General features: G+C 28.9%; 1 protein-coding gene across 3 annotated transcripts in view; it reads right to left on the bottom strand.

Annotated features, from left to right (window-relative positions):
* The window catches only part of jdp (DnaJ domain-containing protein), a 116877-nt gene that overhangs the window by 2628 nt on the left and 92170 nt on the right, over positions 1–22079 (bottom strand). For 2 of the 3 annotated variants that reach the window (XM_065515200.1, XM_065515199.1), the window contains exon 4: positions 8878–9033. In XM_065515200.1, the coding sequence (XP_065371272.1) occupies positions 8878–9033 (156 nt within the window). The remainder of the gene's footprint in view (positions 1–8877; positions 9034–22079) is intronic. The other variant, XM_065515201.1, reaches the window with a different exon arrangement.

Raw genomic sequence — 22079 nt, 5'->3', positions numbered from 1 at the left:
GGGTTATATATTTATATTTATACTTCAATAATATATCTCTTCAAATCGACTAAGCAAATACTGTTGATTATAAAATACCTTAAACGTTGCTCCATGAATTATTTGAAAACACGATTTTTTGTTTTTCAATTCTACAGAAGTTACATTGTAATCGCGAATAATTTCATGGATTCTTTTCATTTAGATCGATCATAAAAGTCCATGGATTCTTTTCGATTTTATTCACAATTAAGTTTAGTTGGTTTATTTGAGCATCACGCCTAAACGGCTGAACCGATTTTATTAAAATTTAGAACATAGATAGAGCCTTACTTGGAAGCGTCAATAGGCTATATCTTTTTTTAATACTTGGACCAGAAAGACATTTAAAGGGAGAAAACAGGTAAAATTGGTACCTTTAGTTCTTAAACAATCAAGTGTAAACGGCTGCACCGATTTGATTGAAATTTAGAACATAGATATTTCTTTACTTGGTAGCAATAATAGATTATATAGTTTTTCTTAACTTGGTCCACAAAGGGACAAAAGAGGGCAAAATCTGTACCACCCATACAAAGTAAATAGTTATTTTCGAATATCAGCAAAACTAAAGTTGTGACTATCTTGAAACTTTATACGAATATTAGTCTAACATCCACCTTAAAGTATACCGACTTAGAATCACTTTCTGAGTCGATTAAAAGATGTCCGTCCGTCCGTCAGGTCGGCTGGCTGGCTGTACAGGTCGCAATTTTGAAGATATTTCGATGAAATTTGGTACATATTATTTTTCCGGCTCAAGGACAAAGCCTATTGAAACTGGCTGAAATCTGTCCATTATTTCACCTAGCCCCCATACAAATGTCCTCCCGAAATGGACTTATCGGTCATAAATGTTTAATTTATATATGTATCTCCACAAATTCCGCTCCAAATAAGTTTTGTATACACAAAATTCATGTCACCAAATTTTGATACGATCGGTCCATAATTAGTCATAGCTCCCATATAGACCCGCTTCCGAAAATCACTTTAACGTGCATAAATCGCTTAAAAATTTTGGTATATACAAAAAATTCAACATAATTAACTTTAATATAGACATAAATCACACGACCTAATTTCATGGTGATCGGTTCATAATTGGTCATAGCCCCCATATAAGGCCCACTTCCGAAAATCACTCAAAAATATAAATTATTGAAATTTTAAAAGAAAAATGTTTTTGCTCTTTCACTTAGTGTAGGGTATTATATGGTCGGGCTTGTCCGACCATACTTTCTTACTTGTTTTTCTTAACTTGGACCATGAAGGGACAAAAGAGGGCAAAATTTGTACCACCCATACAAAGTAAATAGTTATTTTCGAATATCTGCAGAACTAAAATTGTGACTATTTTCAAACTTTATACGAATCAATTTCGTATCACTATTTGAAGTTTAACTAAAAATGGGACGGATCGAAAAAGGGGGTGTGAGACCTCCCGTACAAAGTAAATATTGTGAAAGTCTTGAAATTTAGTCGGAATAGCACCCTTATCATTTTACGTGGTTTGGCTGAAAATGGGCGGTATTAAATTAGTGGGCGTGGCACCTACCATACAAAGTAAATAGTTGTTTTCGAATATCTGGAGAACTGTAAATGTGAAAGGCTTCAAACTTCCTATGAGTTAATTTCTTATCAGTGCAAGAAGTTAATAAAAAAAGGGGAAAGATCGGAAGTCGCGGGGAGTCACCTACCATACAAAGTAATTAGTTATTTCTAAATATCTTGAGATCTATAATTACGAGATTCATCCAACTTTGTCCGAATAGCTTTCAAGATTTTTTAAAATCACAGGATATTTTTTATACCTTCAACGGCATAGTATGCAATTCATTTATTTGCTTATAAAATCTTTTCACATTATTTTTTATTTTACTTAGACAGGGGTAGCGAAGAGTACCAGGTCACGCTAGTGAATTAATAAATTTATAGAAGTCATTTTGCAAAAATTTGGTAGGAAATGTTAAAATGATATTAGGGGATATTTGTTTTTTCTTTTGTGTATAAAATCAAAAGTTGATGACAGATTGTAATCATTTGGGGCTTGTTTTATTTGAAACTTTATTTTCTATGGCCAAAATGAAAAATGGGGAAAGGGAAAATGAATAGCATTAATAGTAGTTGTATTTTCCAATTTTTGATGCCGTTACAAAAAAAAAATTCGAAATTTTGGTTAAAAAATTATTTTTTTTGCCAAAAAAAATTTATATTTCTAAAACGACTACGAATATTCAAAAAAGTTTCCGTCTTACTTAAAGATAATTTTATAGCATAAATTCATTGTTTAATTTTATTCAGTAAGCTAAACAGTTTTTGAGTTACGCGAATAATGGTAAATCTCTAAAACAAGAGTTAGCCCAAAAAACAACCGCACCACTGGAACCGCTTGATAGTAAAAAAGTGTCAAATTCTTGCACAGTGTAATTTAAATGCCGATATCTCATTAAATACTATTATTAAAATAATCAAAATTGACCAATACCTTTTCACTTAGATTACGTAGTTGAAATTTCAAGCATTTTCGAACATTGTCTAATGAATAAATCATTGTGGTTTCACACACATAAATATTCCAAGATATAATTAACTTAATTGCAATTGCAACACTTGCAATTAAAAATTCATTAATTCTTATATGTAGCAATATTTTTCTCAGTAAATTTTAAATATTCAAAAGTATCCATTAAACGGAATGTCTTTGTAGTTTATACATTAAAATTTTAATCAAAACCGCACAAACAGCAGCAGCATCTTCATTATCAGGCGAATATAATAATGTCAAGTGTTCAAATACAAATAAACCTACAAACTCACAACTACTTGAGGTTTCACAGCGGGAATATTGTGCAGTAAAGAGGCCTTTGTAAAGGCCTTATTTTGAAGACGCAAGGGAATCCAGTCGCATTGCAAAATCATTTAAATTTAGGTCTTGCCTACTCGCTTTTTTAAAGGGCTGATAGAAGGCCTACTTAAGAAGGTCTTCCACTGATGAAGGACTGTTGAAGCAAGCCTTAAAAGAAGCTATTAGGAAAATTATTCTTAATGAATTCTACATAAAATTTAAAGAATTAGTGTGTAGTTTTATATATAAACAAAATATTTTACGCGAACTTCACAACTATCTGTATCTGCATCTGGTTTCATATAATGTTTTATAATAAAGAGAGAAAAATTATTTGTATTATAAAGGTACAGCATATAGCAATTATGATTGATTTTTAATGCCCGTAATTTCAACAAATAAATATCTACGGTATAAAATACCCAACAGTTAAATTCACCTAAAAGGTAACTTGACATTAATTTCAAATCAATATCTATGGGTAAAAATACTAAATATTTTTACTCCATGAGCAATTAAGCACTAATAGATACCTATTTGTTGAAATTATGGGCATAAGTAAAAGTTTGTTATTAGACCTTAATTTGTAATGCAATAATGAATGTGTATGACATTGTTTGGAAGTAAAAGTCCGGAAGTGTAAACTAGTATTTTAGGTTTGAAGGTTTAAAGGCCCTGGTAATTTTCCCGCTGGTTTCCGTCAACATACATTTGGATGTGTATGTAGACAATCTGTGTAGATATGAATATCTCGTTTAAAGTGTATAAGTACTTTAAATGTTAAAATAATAACGAAAATTATATCTCCCATACATATCAATATCCTTGAAATATATGTTGATACAGTTCCTTAATGCGTATTAAAGTTGGCGTGTAGGTGTTGTTAACATTAAACAACAAACCGCACACGCACATGTGTGTTTTTATTACTTTTTTTTTTTGTTGAAAAATGTTAATTCAAGTTATTTGATTGAAATGTAGAGGCTTTTGACAGGTTTGATGTTTCGCATAGGAATAATAATATTGGAAAATATATATTAAATAAAATTGTATTACTTTCTTTTTACAGTACCTACTTTGTAGCATTTAAAGTATATTCAGTTTATTAATGACTTTATTATCCAGTAATAAAAGAGGCAATCATAATATCAAAACGATATATTGATCGTTTTGGATTTTTGTTGATCCCAAGTAGGGGTTTTCAAGTAGGAATTTTGCCTACCCGATTCCCGGGATTTTTAGTTGGGAATCCCGGGTATTAAAAACTGACGAAAATACATACATAGAAAACAAGTTAGAACTCTGTTTTTTTCACCAGAAAACAGTGAAAAGTTTTTTGCTTATATCTTGTCAATAATACACCGCTTATTATTATTATTGATTTGGGGTTTTTCGTATGAAAATTTAAAAGAGAATTCACTATTTATAGAATTTATTTCTTATTGAATCATTCTATTTTCTTCTTCAAATCCATAACAAAATAGCATACAAATTTTTTTAAAATTTTTCTTCAATTAAAATCTAGTACAAAAAGGTTTAAGACAATTCTTTCAATTAATTTTTTTAATGATTGGATTTAACAAAAATTTAATCATTCAAAGTTTGAATAAATTCTGTTATTAATTAACTTTAAAATTAATTCAGTTTAAAGAAAGGCTTTGGAATGAATCTAAAAGATTTGATAATAGGAATGGATTTATGGAATGAAAGGCTGATATTTTTTAATTACGGATTAAGATTTTAGTGAATTAAGCTCAAATTTTATTAATTAATTCGAAGCTCTGATATTTAGTAATTATAACACAAAGTTTTTATATGAAATTTGGCTATAATATTCCTAATTTACAGTATCATTATATATTTCGGGAATAGCCGGGTACCCGGGAATGTAGAAATAATTTTCCGGATTCCCGGGAATCAAAAAAGGTCGGGAAATTAAAAACCCTAATCCCAAGGTCTAAATTTGTTTTCCGTCATCTAAAAATCCAACAAAAATTTTGTAATGAGTTGGCGTAACTCACCACATTATTTAATTTTGTATCAATTATTTATATAAAGTTACAAACTGATATTTTGCATGAGGCATTCTATTGTGTATAGCTGAAATACGAGAGTTTAGTGTTTCAACTCCATTTTTTTTCCAAATATTTGGCAATAATCCAATTTTCCAAAATTGATATAAATCAAGTAAGAAAAAAAAGTCAAGCAAAAACAAAATCTTTTGCAATTTAAATAATTTATTTTCTTGAGTGATTTTCAGAAGAGCTATGATCAATTATGGACCGATCGACATGAGATTAAACCGTGCGATTTATTTTTGTATGAAACTTATTTTTGTTGAATTGGATTGGGACAGCTTTAGGAGTTTTATGCTCTTTAAAGTGATTTTCGGTAGTGGGCCTTATATGGTTGCTATGACCGATCATCATAAAACTATGTGAGATGAATTCCGTATATATAAAACTTATTTGGAGCGAGTAGTTAACCATATAAATTATACATTATGGAGGCTAGGCGAAGTAATGGACCGATTTTTTAACTACATATTTCCAGCTGACGCACACTGTGGTAAATCACAAATCTAGCTGGACAAAATTAAAAAAAAATGTCTTGTAACATTCCTTCTGATCATTTAATGAGCTTCTCAATACAATAGGGAACTGTAATTCATGTTTTTACATTTCAATTATTTTATAATTGAATCAAGTATTCATGTGCTCAAAAACAAAATTTTCTGATATTTTCTATTGAATTTTGAGTTTTGAATTTGATAATTTTGACAATTGAATATACAATTTTCGTTATTGGTTGAACTTTAAATACAAAAATTATTGAATGGATAATTTTCGTAATTGAAATCAGAAAAAATAACAAAAATGTGTTTTCAATTACGAAAATTATCCATTCAATAATTTTTGTATTTAAAGTTCAACCAATAACGAAAATTGTATATTCAATTGTCAAAATTATCAAATTCAAAACTCAAAATTCAATAGAAATATCAGAAAATTTAGTTTTTGAGCACATGAATACTTGATGCAATTATGAAATAATTGAAAACAGTTCAATATGTGATATATATTTGAATTGAAACGGTTTAGAAAATAGTTTTTTCTGTGTAGAATTTTTAGATAACAGCTGTTCATAAAGAGTATTTATTATAGCATCACCTATCAGCAAAATGTTTTAATTTTGGCTTAATGCTTCTACTGTATCCTTAATGGGGTTTATAACTTCCACTAATATTTGGAAGAAGTCATTTATCAAACATAAATTATATATTTAAATGTATTAAAGTATTTTTAATTTTAATTTCAAGTTTATTAAAACACACAAAGTGCCTTCATGGGAGGATTTCAGTAATAAAGTGGATAAATTTATAAATACCCTCTAATTTTTTTATATATATAAAACTATAGTTAAATATGAAATTTTGTCTTTCTATTGTGACTGCAAATCCGTGCCGACTTGCGATTTAGTTTTGTGGTGCATTTACAAGATGAAACTCAAGAAAAGTATAACATGATGTCTAGTATTTATAATAACAGCACAAAAATTAAAATTAACCCTTAATAGCACTTGGGGTTAAAAATACACTCAACTTTTAAAATCACGAAAAACACATTCGATATGAATGGTGCTAACTTTAATGTTTTTCAGAGTTAAATAAACTCAATCATTCAAATTATTTTTTAAATTTAATAAATCAAAAGTACACTAAAGGGTTAAAATCAATTTTGTTGTTCAAAAATCCTCAATAAAATATTAATTACGTTATTAAAGCAAAAATCTGGTATAAATACAATATTTTGCCGTTTGAAAAATGTGTTCTCAAAATTGAACATTTTTCAAAATGGCTTCATAATACTATTTTCTAATACACAACACAGTATTTTAAAGTTTGTTTCCTATAAAAATCAAATTTTCATCAGCACTATTGAAATTGACTATTTTTTAATGGTTTTAGAAGTTTGGGGTAATTTTAACTCCAAGTGATATTAAGGGTTAATTTTAATTTTTCTGCTGGTATTATGAATACTTGACTTCATGTTATATTTTTCTTAAGTTTCATCAAAATCGGCCCAAAAATATATAACATTTCGCTATTTTTCAATGAAAAATTCCAAATATTGAATAATTTGACCTTTGACCTTCTCGATTTAAGGGTTGACGTTTTCCGATTTTAGTAAAACTTTTAGACTATATTTTAAATTACATGGACTATAATATTCTGAATAGTTTTTACTTAAAAATCATAACAGTAAGGAAATTCGGCTCATTCGCCAAAATATGTCCAAAAAATTAGTTTTTCTCGAAAATCGCAAAATTTAAATCGCAGGTACGGAAAAACTATAGGAGGAATTGACATAATTTTTTCACATTTTTATTCCCTATTATATTTACAATAAATCCCCAAGTGATGATCAAAAAATTCTGAAATTTGTTTAACAAAATTTTTAAAAATTTGAAATTGGAGTTTTGAAACTGCCGTTAAAAAAAATATTTTTTTTTGGTCATACCTGGGAATAGGTTAACGGTATCCTACGAAGACAAAAACTCATATACAAGTAAATATGTATATATTTTAAGTAAAAATAAGCTCTTATTTTAATATTTCTCAAAATATGTTAATTTTGTTCATACGTTTCTTGTTCTAGTGGCCTGAGACACGTTAATGGCCTGACAATTTTTTAATAACTTTAACATTTTTTATCCAATTTTTGTGTTTTATGTCTTATTAGAACGACAATTACGTACACATATCGATTCTTTTAAATTAAATTGTAAAAGTAATAATTTAGTGGCAAAATTTTTACAAAAACTGAAAAAATTGCATTTTTTCCCCTAGTAAATGCACCACAAAACTAAATTGCAAGTCGGCACGGATTGCAATCACGATAGAAAGACAAAATTTCATATTTAACTATAGTTTTATATATATATAAAAAAATTAGAGGACACTCTAGTGCAAGTGGTAAAATAAGTAGTCACATAACTACTTATGTAACTAGCTCTCATCCTAAGTGATAGGTAAATAATTTTTATTTTATAAATATCAAATGCTGATCTCGGAATTTTATTTGACCAAAAATGTGCTTAATAGTAATTTAAAAACTTTTTTTTAATGTTTAATAAACATTCTGTACATTGTATGTCCTCAATTTAATTTAAAAATATTTTTTCTCTGAAGAAAAAATAAGAAACACAAGTATTGTTGCAAACAAAGTGGTAAGAAAAATTGCTTCCTTCGCTAATATTTTCTAATAATTTTAATGTACTTCAATTTCCTTTGAAATAAAATGTTTTCACCTCTTTAAAACTACTTGCAAACATTATAAAATACATATTTTCTGATATTTTTTCTCTTCATGTTTCTTCAACGCGAAACATAAAAAGGTATTGGTACAAACAATTTCAATTTCAAAGTACTTAGAAGCGAATGAAAAAATGTCAGAGGTATGCTAAACATGTTACCTGAGTACAAGTATCTAGTACAGGGAATGTGTTTATAATGGTTTTGATATAAAAATTATCATAAAAAAATAAAATGTTGAACTTAAAAGAGGAAGAAGGTTGGTTGGCGGGATTTAAATATATAAAGAAAAACACATTTGTCAAGGTTGCCAAAGGAGGTAGGACACAAAAATACACATTTAATAGAGTATTAACAAGGAGACACGCAGAAAAACACGGAAAAACAGAAAGAAAACAAAATCACACCATTTCCAAAGTTTTGTTCACAAATTTGTAATTTTGCTTACAAAATTGGGTAAAATGAAAAATATTTCTTTATCTCTGGAAATGATGTAAAACATGCTAAGTATGTTTTTGTATATTCTTAATATAGTTCGAAAGTATTTTGTTTTTGTACAGAGATGAAAAAAATACGACATTTACACATATTTCCACTTCTAAAGAGGAAAAGAAAAAACAGAATTACAAAAAGGGATCTTTTTTTTAATGTTGTTTGGTTTAAGGGGAGTAATTTCTTGTTTAACAAACTCCCATACCTCTTTATCCACTTTCTCCGCTATAGTGTATCTTCTCACCTGACCAACATGCTCTTTCATACCCAACCAATTCTTGTAGCTCATGGCTATGCCGCTGTTGCGCCATTTATCATAATTGGCCCTCTTCTCTGGGTCGCACAAGGTCTCCTTGGCCTCCTAGAAATAGAAATAAGATTGAAAAATTTATTTAACGAACATTTCTTAACCTATTTTTTATATATTTTTTTTTAAAGAATGATAAATAATTAAATTTGTGTTGTTTTATTAATTTTTGATTTATAATTAAATTCGTTTTTTTACATTCTAATGTTTTTACTCGTAACTTAAAACAATCCCTGGAAGTATAATTTCAAAGTTTTAATATATTTTATGTAAATCAGTTTGTTTTGTTTTGCCAGGCCATCAAAAAGTATAATTTGAAAGCAAATTTAATATTCAATAATATTTTATAGCATATTTTAGGGGTTCTATAAAATGAATTTTAAAGTTGTTTTGTTTTTAAATGCCCTCTGGGAAAATTAGTCGCTTGGTTACGTAAATAAATGCGAAATGATTATGTTTTAAATAACAAATAAAATGCTAAATTTGTTGAAAATTAAATTAATTATAAATGTTTTTCTATAGTGCAAATTTTTGTTACGTTTTTATGTGATTTAGTTTAAAAATATACATTGTATATTAGGGCTCGTCGATTTGTAGAGACACAAAAAAATCGTCAAAGTGACAAGGAAAATCGGATTCTAGGGATCAAAATAAGAAACTTTGCCCAAGAAAACATACCTCTAAAATGAATTCTGATGTTCCTTATTTTCACCCAAAGGTCAAATTTCAAAAAAATTGTAGAATTTTACTAAGCATATTGTTCCAAATTTGTTTATTATGACACGAACGCCATTTTGTGCATTTCGCTCATTGCGAGCAAAAGTTATGTTGATTTAAATCTTAAAAATATGCTATGCTGATTCTCAAAGACGAATGATTAATATTATTTATTACCTACATCACATTTATATTTATCATACGCTCTATAAACAATATTTATACACAATACATAATGTAAAGTGCCAAAAATGGTGATTTTTTGAAATATTTGCATGGGAACGCTCCAGAGGGTTCTTGGGCGTGTGCCACTAGCATGGGTGTGTTGGCCCTCCAAAGTCGGTCACACATTTAGACTCGTTTGGGGCACTTTAAATGGGTCAAAATTTTATCTTTGGTTCAAAATAAGAATCAGAATTTATTTTAGTTACTTGGGCAATGTTTCTTATTTTGATCCCTAGAGTACGATTTTCCTTGTCTCTTGGGCGATTTTTAAATCGACCCACCCTATTGTACATACATACTAGGGTGATCGGCCCGGTTTTTAATAACCGGTTATAACCGGTTTTTTTGAAAAGCTCACATTTCGAATATCGAAGAAACCGGGCTTTTTTGTGCATAATAACAAGTTTGTCTTGTATTTAAATATTTTTCCCAAATTTACCACTGATTTCCCAAAATACTCAAAATCATCAACACGACAGGCAATTACTGTTATTTCTTATGAAATACTTGAGTAATCTTTCGGTTAATTAAACTTAACATTTAGAGTAACTTCGGGTAATGTGGACTACCGTTTTGTTTCTTCTAAATTTTGGCCACAATATATATGGATATTAAAAAAGTTGTGAAGCAATATATTAGCTAATATATTCCCTAATTGTTTTTGCAGTTGAAAATTTTTTCCGTCAAAGGATAAAAAAATTATGTGAAAATATTGTAAGGAACCCAAAAACCAGCATTAAAAAAATTGGAGGGTAATATGGACCACTATATGAGGGTAATGTGGACTAGTATTTAATACATAAAATTCATGAACCAGCTAATCATGAATAATTAAAATATATTTTTATTAATACAAACTAAAAAGTCGCATTCTTGGCTTAGATAGATTGCTTACAAAGTACATAGTTATTGTCGGGTAATATGGACCAGTAGTACATAATCAAGTAATTTAAGTGGTCCACATTAAACGAACTTGGGTTACAGTGGTAAAAAAATATTTTTACCTAATAATCTAAATGTGCTTAAATTCTTACCAAATATATGCAAAACTACGTGTCCACTTTAACTATATAAAACAACCAAACATTCAATTCTACAAAGTAACTGTACCAAATTTTGTTTCTTACTTGAGCCGAAAAAAATGTTGAGCACGCGCATTAATTTCAATACAAGAATAAATAGCCAACATATCAATTACTCATGAAAGCAAATGTGCAATTGTCGTTTCAAACAAATTGTAAAATGTACGACAAATCAGTTTTATCATACCTTCAATAGTTTCTGAAAAAATACACTGGTCCACATTAGACGCATAGTCCACAATACCCGAAGTTACTCTAAATCAATGTGCTGTTGAAGTGTAACACTTTATCTTTTAATATTCTTTTAAGCAGTTTAACAAATAATACTTTCTTTATTAAGTTTTTTTCATTGAACATGCCATTTGGATAAATATACAACAAGTGACAGAATACTTAAATTATGAACACAGCAGGGCGCAAATTCTCGCACTCGTAATCGAAATGAATTAAAAAAAAACTCGTTCGTTATGGAGCAAAATCATCACAATTATACCGTACACCATGAGTGGCAAGGGTATATATAAGTTTGCCATTCCGTTTGTAATTTCTACATTTTTCATTTGCGACGCCACAATTGATTGTTTTAGATAGCGAAGTCGATATAGCCATGTCCGTCTGTATGACGAAATTAATTTTACGTAGCCCCCATATAACTTACTAACATGATTGATAAATTAATATATCGGGAATTCTCCTGGCTCGGTGGCTATTTATAATCAAAAAAATCGGTCGACAAATAGCTGATATATAAGGAAAAAACCGGGACAACTTCTATTTTTGGCCAAATTTTGATCTATATCTGGATTACTAAGTCATTAATATAGACAATATGGATATGCAACGATGTATACCAGGCTATAGTAATTTGACCTACAATGGGTCAAAATGGGTAAAAATATTTTTTAACCCTTTGTCGACCCATGGTATTTATAAGTACCATAACAATAATAAGCATACAAAATGAAAACAAAACATATTTTGACACTTTTTGCCCAAAAGTACTTTGAAGTACACTATTATCTTTGGAATAATATATATTTTTTGCGATTACCCAGAATAACGGTGAATTATTTCATGTTCTCATTGTGGTGTTTAATTATGTTGTAATGATAAAAAATACTGTTTCGTAAAATTCCATAAAATAGACTTGTAATAGAAAATGTTATAAAAGCTACAAAACTAATCAATATATTAATAAAATTTAAACAAAAATCTATGAGTTTTTTTATCTTTTGGCTGATGCTGACCCAATGGTACCAGCTCCCTTTCGGATCCTTGCAGGTCCATTTCGGTTCCTTGCAGTTCCTCCACAAAGTTAAAATTTTGTAAATACCTTCCTAAGTCCTTATTTTTAATATTTCATAAAAAAATAAAACTTTTTCAACGATTTAATGTCTTGGTCAACAAGGGGTTAACCCGAATTTTTTTTTACCGAAAAATTTTTTTGTCATAAAAAAAAAATAAAAAAAAATTTTGAAAAAAAAATAAATTTTGTTTACCTAAAAATATTTAAAATTTGTATTTTAAAGTACAATTTGGTGAAGGGTATATAAGATTCGGCACAGCCGAATATAGCTGTTTTACTTGTTTTCTATACATTTTATTCATTATCGAAAAAGAGAATCCCCAAAAGAAAAAAAACTCGCACTTTAAATAATTTCACAAGTACATGAATAATTTTGTAGGCATAATTAGAGATTTTGAGAATACATGAGATTTAGGTTGGCCTTTATTTGGGTAAATTGGAATTTTTTTCAACATTTAATGTCTTTTTAAAAATTGCGTAACATCAAATAAATTGTGCGTGCAACTTCAAGCAACGTAATCCGACGTTTAGAAGTTGCACAATTTATATTGAAAAAAAAAAATGCAATCAGATATAGTTTTTGTATTTGATATTCAATTTGTATTTAACTTACAGATGTTTAAATATTAAAATTAAATTACAATATAAGTCTTACATCAATAACTCATTATAAATAACATGATACCAACAAAAGAAATCATCAATTTCAAATTTTTACATTTTCAACATTTTTTGAACAACAAATATATTTTTTAAATGAACATTTTTTTTGCTTTAAAAAAATCATCAAATTGCTTGTGGAATCTATTTATTATTAAGTTTTGATTAATTTTTAGCACATTTTTATAAACTGTATTTGAATAAATATTTTCGTTTTGAAGCTGTCAGAATATGTTGTGTAATAAAATCACGTTTTATGAATAATTCTTTGTATGTATGTTTTATTAGACAATATTTGCTATTTAACTACCCTGCAGTTCATAGAACTAATTCCGCAACATCGAATTAGTTAGCCACTTAGAACCCACTCGCAACGTTATTGTCTGGCGAATTTAACATGAGGATGTCATTAAAGGTGGCCGATTTGCACATTCTGCATAACATTTGCCTATTAAATTCATTAGTACTAATACTCCAGTATTTGAGAAAAAATACATTTTTCAGAGTGTGGGATTGAACTCATAACCTCTCGTTTTCTAGTCAAACGCAGGGTTGTCAGATTTTTTTTACATCCATCGCCAAAAGCTAAACGAAAAATCGCCAAAAGTCGCCAAAAATATTTTTTTGGAGTTCTTTATTGTAACATACATACATGCTTATTTTATGTATTATAAAGTAAATTTATTTCGTTTTAAATCTAGTGCATTAGTTATTTATATTAAATTGATATCAAAAGTATTTTTTTTTTTCAAAAATTAATTGCATAAATCTATAATATTCCGCATTCTCTGAAGTTTCATTATCACTACTTTGTATAACATACATTTTATTATAATTAAACTTTTTTAACATTTTATTTGTGGGCTGAAATGAATTGCAACAAAATTTATTAAGATTCCTATAACTTATTTTTCTTATGAATTTTATTACACAAGCGAGTTTTGGTATAAGTCTTAATAGATAAGTATTAATATCCTTTCTACGCAAGCATTGGTGGTTGGTAAAATTAACATATTGAGAACGGTCAATGCCATGTCTTTAAAATGAAATGTTCCAGCTGTATAGCAATAATTGTAAACTTCTGGTCAAAAATCTAACAAATTTGTTGGAATTTTACCTTTAAAGATCTAATCCAATTGAAATATGCTAATTTTGACCATTGCAATTCATAATCCCCTGCAGATACTTTTGGATTTAAAAATAAAGTTAATGAATTTTGAACTACCGACAATTTCCACTTTTTAATATTGAAAATTCATTATATATGTACTTTGAAAAGAGTTATATTTTCTGGTAACAATTTAGCATTTCTTTTAAAAGCTTTTTAAGTAAAAAAACAAATTTCTTTTAAAATTTCTACGTCATATTCTTCCATTTTTATATTTTGTAATTCCGTTTCAAATTCTGTGCCAAAATCGATAGATTCCAATGGCAGAAAAGAATCCGGCGATGTAGTCATAGGACTCTTATTTGTATTGCTCTCTAGTTCTTATTAACCCTCTAACCGGTAAGGCTTCCTTTAGGCGGGTATGTTAAATGTATGTAATGCTGCTTTATTTGGTTATTTTTCCCGTTATAACGGTAAATATGTGTAAAGGGACAAACAATTTACTTATTGTGATAAACAAGAACGTGCACTTGTCTTTTGTTTGTTTTTATTCCAACGTATTTCTTTTTTTTAAACAATAACCTGGTATATTATTTTACCTCGAAATAAAATTGGCCGGTTAGAGGGTTAAGAATTGCATGTGAATATAATCTCAATTTTTGCATTTTCTGCATCATCAGTGAGAACGAAGACACGAACGGCCACATTCAGCATTTCATGTGGTTATCGAAGTGGAATATTTTAGAGGATTTCAGACGATTATCTGACTATTGTGTATTACTGAATATGCTACCGAAATGTAGTGCAAATCAAACTAGTTAGTTGTAATATAGCTAGTTTAAGGTTTCCAACTGACACTTTTAAATCTGCTGGGTACATATGTAAATATATTATTAATATTTTCTCTTTTGCTTTTCAGGTAAGTAAGTAAGCTTGATTGTATGTACAGTAAATTTTCTATAAATAAATCACGTATTCTGTACTAAATATTTCATAATTTTTTCTTACACCTGAAAAAAAAAATTGTTTCAAATACATCCCCTCATAAATGTTCCAATTGGGTATTTTGATGAAGAGATTTTGTTTGTTCATGTACTTGTATGTATTTGTTTGTGTAATAAAACAGAAACAAATCAATTTCTTTTTACATTAATTTTCAATGAATATTTAGGTCATTACAGATGAATAAAAGAAAACTGAAGGGAAAAAATCTCAGAACAAAAGAAATCATACCAACGAAAATCACTGGCATTGTGAAAAAAAAAATAATGAAAAAAAACATTTCCTATATTGCTGTTGTTGTTTGTTGTGTTAAGCAGACTTTAACTAAAGTTTTACTTTTCAACAAAAAAAAACCTTCTTAAATCACACAGGCACACGCACCCGCCACACACTGCCAGTCTGATAAAGACACATTTATAGAGCACACTTCTTTTACATTTCAATATGAAAACAGTAAACTTCATACAAAATTTTATGTCATCAGTTTGGTACCAGATGTTGAAAGTCTCGATATCAATATAGTTTGTCTGAATTTGTTGTTCGAAATTAGCCTCAAAAATATATTATTATTGGATAAATGTTATTAAATTGTTTGTGCATCAATGATAAAAAACATTCGATATTTTTTTCAAATAAGTCTGAAATGATTCGTAATTATGAACTGCCTTTGATAAATTTTTTTTAAAATTTATTAGTCGGTAAGTTTAGTCCAATTTCCAGTTTTTTATCTTTTTTTCTACAGTAAATTGGCTCTTCCTCGAAATCCTTCAAAATGAATGCACTCTATTATACGTTGCCATAAACACACGTATGATTTTTTTTGTTTTTATTTACCTCACATTCAGATTCGCAACTTCCCGTACACAAGCATATGTTTGTTTCAACATATCCCAGCAGTTCTAGGAGACAGTCGCGATCTAGATTTTACTCATAATTTATGGTGGGAACTAGTTACTTCAATAGCTACGTGACTAGTTATTTTAACATGCATTTGATTCACATACTTGTTACATAGCATCAGTTACAATACTAGCTACCTAACTGGTTACGTTATTTTAAAATTTACAGGTGCTAATTGACCACAAACAGCTATGTAACAATTAAGAAAGCTATATTCGGCTGTGCCGAATCTTATATAACCTTCACCAAATTATACTTCAAAATAAAAATTTTAAATATTTTTAGGTAAACAAAATTTATTTTATTTTTCCGAAGTCGTTTTTTTAATTTTTTTGTAAAAAAAATTTTTCGAATTGATTTTTTTAAATTTTAAAATTTTAAAATTTTTTTTTTGTTTTTTATATTTTGGTGAAAAAATAAATTCGGGTTAAAAAATATTTTTTCCGATTTTGACCCATTGTAGGTCCAACTTACTATGGTCTTGTATACGTCGTTGCAAAGGTCTTTGAAATATCTATCATTAGATATCCACATTCTCTATATTAAAGGCTAAGTAATCCAGATATAGGTAAACAATTTGTCAAAAATCCAGGTTGTCTTGGTTTTTCCTTATATCTCAGCCATTTGTGGATCCGAGCCGGAAGAATTCCGGAGATATTGATGTATGAATCGTGTATGTAAGTTATTTGGGGGCTTCGGAAAGTTTATTTAAACGGACAGACAGACAGACAGGCGGACATAGCTTATTCGACTCCGCTATCTATAATGATCCAGAATATATATACTTTATAGGGTGGGAAAATTATATTGTGGAAATTAAAAACTTATATATACCCTTCTCAGGAAGGTGAAGGGTATGAAAAGACATATCTCAGGCAGTCCAATAAACGATTGCTTGCATAGAAACCTCCGACAACTCTCAAATAGATTACTAAAATTGGACAAAATAAATACTTTCTAAATTGCATCACAAAATAAACGTTTGAAGTGATTTCACTATATGTTACTAAGAGACACTAAACACTGACTACTAACTTCACGCTATGTTACATGGGATATCAGTATACTTAAGCAAAAATAAAAATAAACTGTATGAGAATTATATCAACACAATTTGTATAAAACCAGTTTGTACGAATTACTCACAAAACCTTTAAAGTGTCTACACACTAGATTACTTAGAGATACTTAAGAGGAAATTGTCTTCATGCTAGATTACCTGGGTAAAGTAACCAATTGTATTCTCTCTGCACTACTAAGCCATCGATATGGCTTAATATAAAAAAGGCGTATCAAAATTTTTTTCAAAATGTCGTTTTTTGTTTATTCCGGTAAACAAATGTCAGATGCACCTTGCCTCAAAATTTCAGGAGGATTTTATTGCAAATAACAGATTTATAACGATTTCAAAAAAAGCCCTAAGTCAAGTCAAAGAATTTTTGAAAGAAAAATCCTTAACTCATTTTTTTATCAGCTTTATGTCGCTGAGTGTGATTCATGAAAAAAAATGGAAACATAAAATTGTCCTATCCATTTTTTGCGCAATTATTAAAGGGATCAAACTATTCCATATTTAAACCTAGGAAAAAATTAATTCCTCAACTAAAGACGAGTGCTGCATTTTATAAAACTACATAATTTCACAATATACAATATTTTAACACACGAATTGGACAATTATGTTTGTAATGAAACAAATGGATGTCTAGGATATTCTGTTTTTGCGAAGTGTGTTATTAAACACTTGTGGAAGATCCAAAATCTACCAACACCGCAATTTAATATTCTCTAATGCATTGTTGGCTTTTAGTATGGAAACGCAAATAACGATTGAACAAAAAAAGTGGACATACTCAACTGGAATGTGACTCAATCCATTCCCTTATAGAAAGAAAAATTAAAAATAAGCAAATAAATTTTCCATCGCAATTTGTGCAATACAAGCTCACCATTTGCACAACGACTCTTCGATTCGTCCTGGTAATAATATTGCTTACTATAAAAGTTCATGAAATGTATGTACTCAAACCTCAATTTCAAAATTTAAGCAGATGTATTGGTGATCTTACTCTAAATATTCTACGAGTCTTGGCGTATACTCATCAGGATCAATATATTTCAAAACAGACTTAACTGACAGTCAAGAATCTCTCCCACATAGATCAAAGTCGGTGATTAAAGATATCTCCCTGATTCACTTTATATGCAGTAAATAGCAATCCCAAAAAAAAAACCAAATACAGGATTTGAAAAGTTTTTACCTGCATATTGCCATCTTTTTTGATAACTGGTTTAATAAGAAAAAAATTTTCACAGTTCACATCTGATTTAATCCTCTTAATTTCATGAATTATTTCCTTTTATTTTTTAAACCTTATTTATTATAATAATATTATTTTTTAAAACTATATTTTCAACTCAAAATTTCAGGTTTAAAAAAGCCCTAACTTAATTTTTTTTCATAAATATCAATGAAAAAAGGGCCTATATTAGATAACTTCATTAAAATAAAGAGAAATAAAATGTGTTGCCTCTGTTTATAAAAAATTGCATTAAAACTTTTTTTGTATCTACAATTTTATGGGTTTTATTAAGTTTTTTCCTTCTCCTGTAAAGTAACAAAAAATCGAGTTACGCCTTTTTTATATTAAGCCATCGATATACGTGTCAAATGACCCAAAATATATATTGGAGTCAGCCAAGTGATAAGACATTAGTGACAATTAAGCAAGTTGTCAATCTATCCGTTATAGACAGTAATTGTTACAAATGTCTGATCACTTGGCTAAATAGTTTAAGTCATTTGATACGTATTTGCTCTTTGTAGTGCGATGACAAGTCAACTGGTTACTTTATATATCCCAAGTAATCTCGAGTGAAGTTAATTGCCACTTAAGTGTCTCCAAGTAATCTAGAGTGTAGTCACTATAAAATTTCCTTTTGTACTGCACTTTCGTGTAAGTAATTTGCACAAACTACCCAACAGTTAAGCAAGTAGGCAAAGAGTCAGTAATTGTCACTAAAGATCACTTGACAGACTCAAATTTATGTATATTGTGTTATTTGACACTTATGTATTGAAAGAGAATTCAATTGGTTACTTTATACGTACCTTATACGTTATCTAGCGTGAAGTTAATTGTCACTTAAGTGACTCTAAGTAATTTAGAGTGTAGTCACTTTAAACGTTTATTTCGTACTGCACACTTTTGAGAGTAGTTTTTACATACTGGTAAAAACTACTTTAGTGTCTCACCAGAAGTAATATATTAGAGAGTTGTCGGAAGTGGGTTTATTTGCAAGCAATCGGTTAATGGACTGTCTATGGGATGTCTTTTTGATTGACTATTTGAGGTCAATTAGCATCCGTACATGCTAAAATAACTAGCTAAGTAGCTGAGCAAGTAACCAGTAAGATAGCTAGTAAGGTAACTGACTCTATGTAACCGGTATGTGAATCCAATGCTTTGACTACTTTGGACCAGCAATCTTATTGTAATCCAAAATGGCCAATTGATCCCCTGCTTAGGACATGCAAGTATTAAAATAACTAGTCACGTAGGTAGATATGTAAATCAGTAGTTCGCGACAGTCACCAAGAACTGCCGGGATGTGCACATAGTACATGCCTAGGTTTATTGATCCTGGAGTGTATAACATATTTTAAATGTGGTAGTAAGGGATTCGACCTATATAAATTGATACTTTAACACACACACTTAAATACAGATATACATACATATACGTGCTTTTGTATCTATATATGAATATTTTAAGTACGAGAAGAAAAAAACAGTTTGTATCGTATACATATTTTTAACAATTTTTTCGCTACAAATGACGGTGGAATTGTTTAAGAATATATTCCATAAAAATTAAATTATAACAATTACTTTGTTCTCTCTCTCTTTCCCACCCTCTCTTCTTCATCCATCATACGCTATTTTTGTTTTCATTTTCAGACACTTGATTTTCTTAATGAAGCAGGAAATTACAACAAGTATGTATGCGTGTTTATTACAAGGAATTGTATTGTATTCGTAAGTTGGTCTTATTGTCATCTCATCATTGTTATTGGTTGGAGATGGTATAAAGGTGTCTTTGTTTGTAGAAAATATACGATTTTACTGCTCTTTGTGACTTTTTAATGAATTTATAATGACTCATTTTTTTATTCTTTTATTTATGTTGTTTTTTTTGGCATGTTAATCATACGTAATGTAGTACGTGATAGTTTATTTTACATGTTAATTTATTTTTTTATTTTTATACAAGTATAAAAAGCCATTAAGTGATTAAGTTGACCATTTTAAGCATAATAGATATATTTTTGTCAGAGGGTGTTTCCTTTAATTTAGATTTATTTTTAATGTAAAAGTTAAATGGAGGTGGGTTGCTTAGATATTCATATATTTATACATACAGTGAGTGACAATTTGTTAAAACATATGACATTTTGCCAAATATAAATGCAGATTTCTAAGATAAACTCTATTAAAATATAGTAAATCTCAGCGTTTTTAAGCTTTAAAGTTTTACAAAAATACAATAAAAAGCTTTTGTATTTTTTTCCGCACAATAAGTTATATTGTTAATAAAGATAGCTGGAGTCAAGATTTGCGAAAACTTAAAAACCAATATACGAAACGATTTTAGAGCTGGAATGAAGCAAAAAACTATCTGGTGGTAAATATTCAATTAAGCAGTTTCAAAAATTATACAAAAAATTCTTGAGACAAGGTACTGTAAGAACTCAACTTTTGGGAGTAAGGACTGGAAAAACTACTTCAAGACAACATAATTTAATAAATTCCCAAAAATTATTGCACGGGAGATTTTAAATAATCCAAAATTAGTTCTCTAGCTGTTAGACGCTGGGAAAATGAGACTTTTCATGTATTGCCCCGTGAAAAACTGTTATTTCTAATAAAAAACCATACTGCTAGTACACTAGTTGCAAAGAACATTTAATCTGGTCGAAACAAAAATGGAATAGTGTTTCATTTCGGATGAACCCAAATACAATTTAAGAGACAGTGATGGGAGAGCACGTATATGACTGCCGAAGGGAAAAAGACTGGACCCCAAGTCTACAAATTGGACTATCAATTCAATATGTCAAGTTTCATTAAAATCGCCCCAAAAATATATAACATTTCGCTATCTTTTCATTAGAAATTCCAAATATTGAAAAATTTTACCTTTGACCTTCACGATTTAAAGGTTAATGTTGTCCGATTTTAGTAAAACTTTCAGACCATGTTTAGAATTACCAGGATTATAATATTATGAATAAGTTTTACTTAAAATTTATAACAGTAAGGAAATTGGGCTCATTCGCCAAAATATGGACAACAAATTAGTTCTTCTTGATAATTGCTAAATTTTTTCATATTTTTATTTCCTATTATAATTTCAATAAAGCCCAATGTGATGATCAAAAAATTCTGAAATATGTTTAACAAAATTTTTAAAAATTTAAAAATGGAATTTTGAAACTTCCGTTAAAAAAAATATTTTTTTTGGCCATACCTGCGAATAGGTTTACGATATCCTACGAAGAAAAAAACTCATACACAAGTAAATACGGATATATTTTAAATAAAAATTAGCTTGTATTTTAATTTTTATCGAAATATGTTAATATTTTTCCTAAATTTCTTGTTCAAGTGGCCTGAGACACATTAATGGTCTGGCGAATTTGTTATAAATTTAACAGTTTTTAACCAAATTGTGTCATTTATATCTCATTATAACGATAATTACGTACACATTTCGATAATTTTGCATTCAATTGCAAAAGTATTTATTTAGTAGAAACATTTTTACAAAAACCGAAAAATTTGCATTTTTTCCTAATTTTTGGCGATAATACAGTTTTTGGGTCATTTTGACCCAAAGGAGATACATGGTTAATTTCCAAACAATTAATTTTAATGTAATATTCATTAATATAAATAAATCTACATATTTCTAGAAAACAGTGCAGAAAGTTAACGAGTTTCACCTATTTATTCCATATAAATAGTAAAATTTTGCATATATGAACTTTGACCTCGTTGTCCGATTTGGCTCAAATTTTCAGCACTTAACATTTAGG

The sequence above is a fragment of the Calliphora vicina genome, chromosome 1 (assembly GCF_958450345.1).
Source record: "Calliphora vicina chromosome 1, idCalVici1.1, whole genome shotgun sequence".
Classification (NCBI taxonomy): Eukaryota; Metazoa; Arthropoda; class Insecta; order Diptera; family Calliphoridae; genus Calliphora; species Calliphora vicina.
Note: the sequence above shows the minus strand (reverse complement) of the source record. Positions and strands in the feature narration are given on the sequence as shown.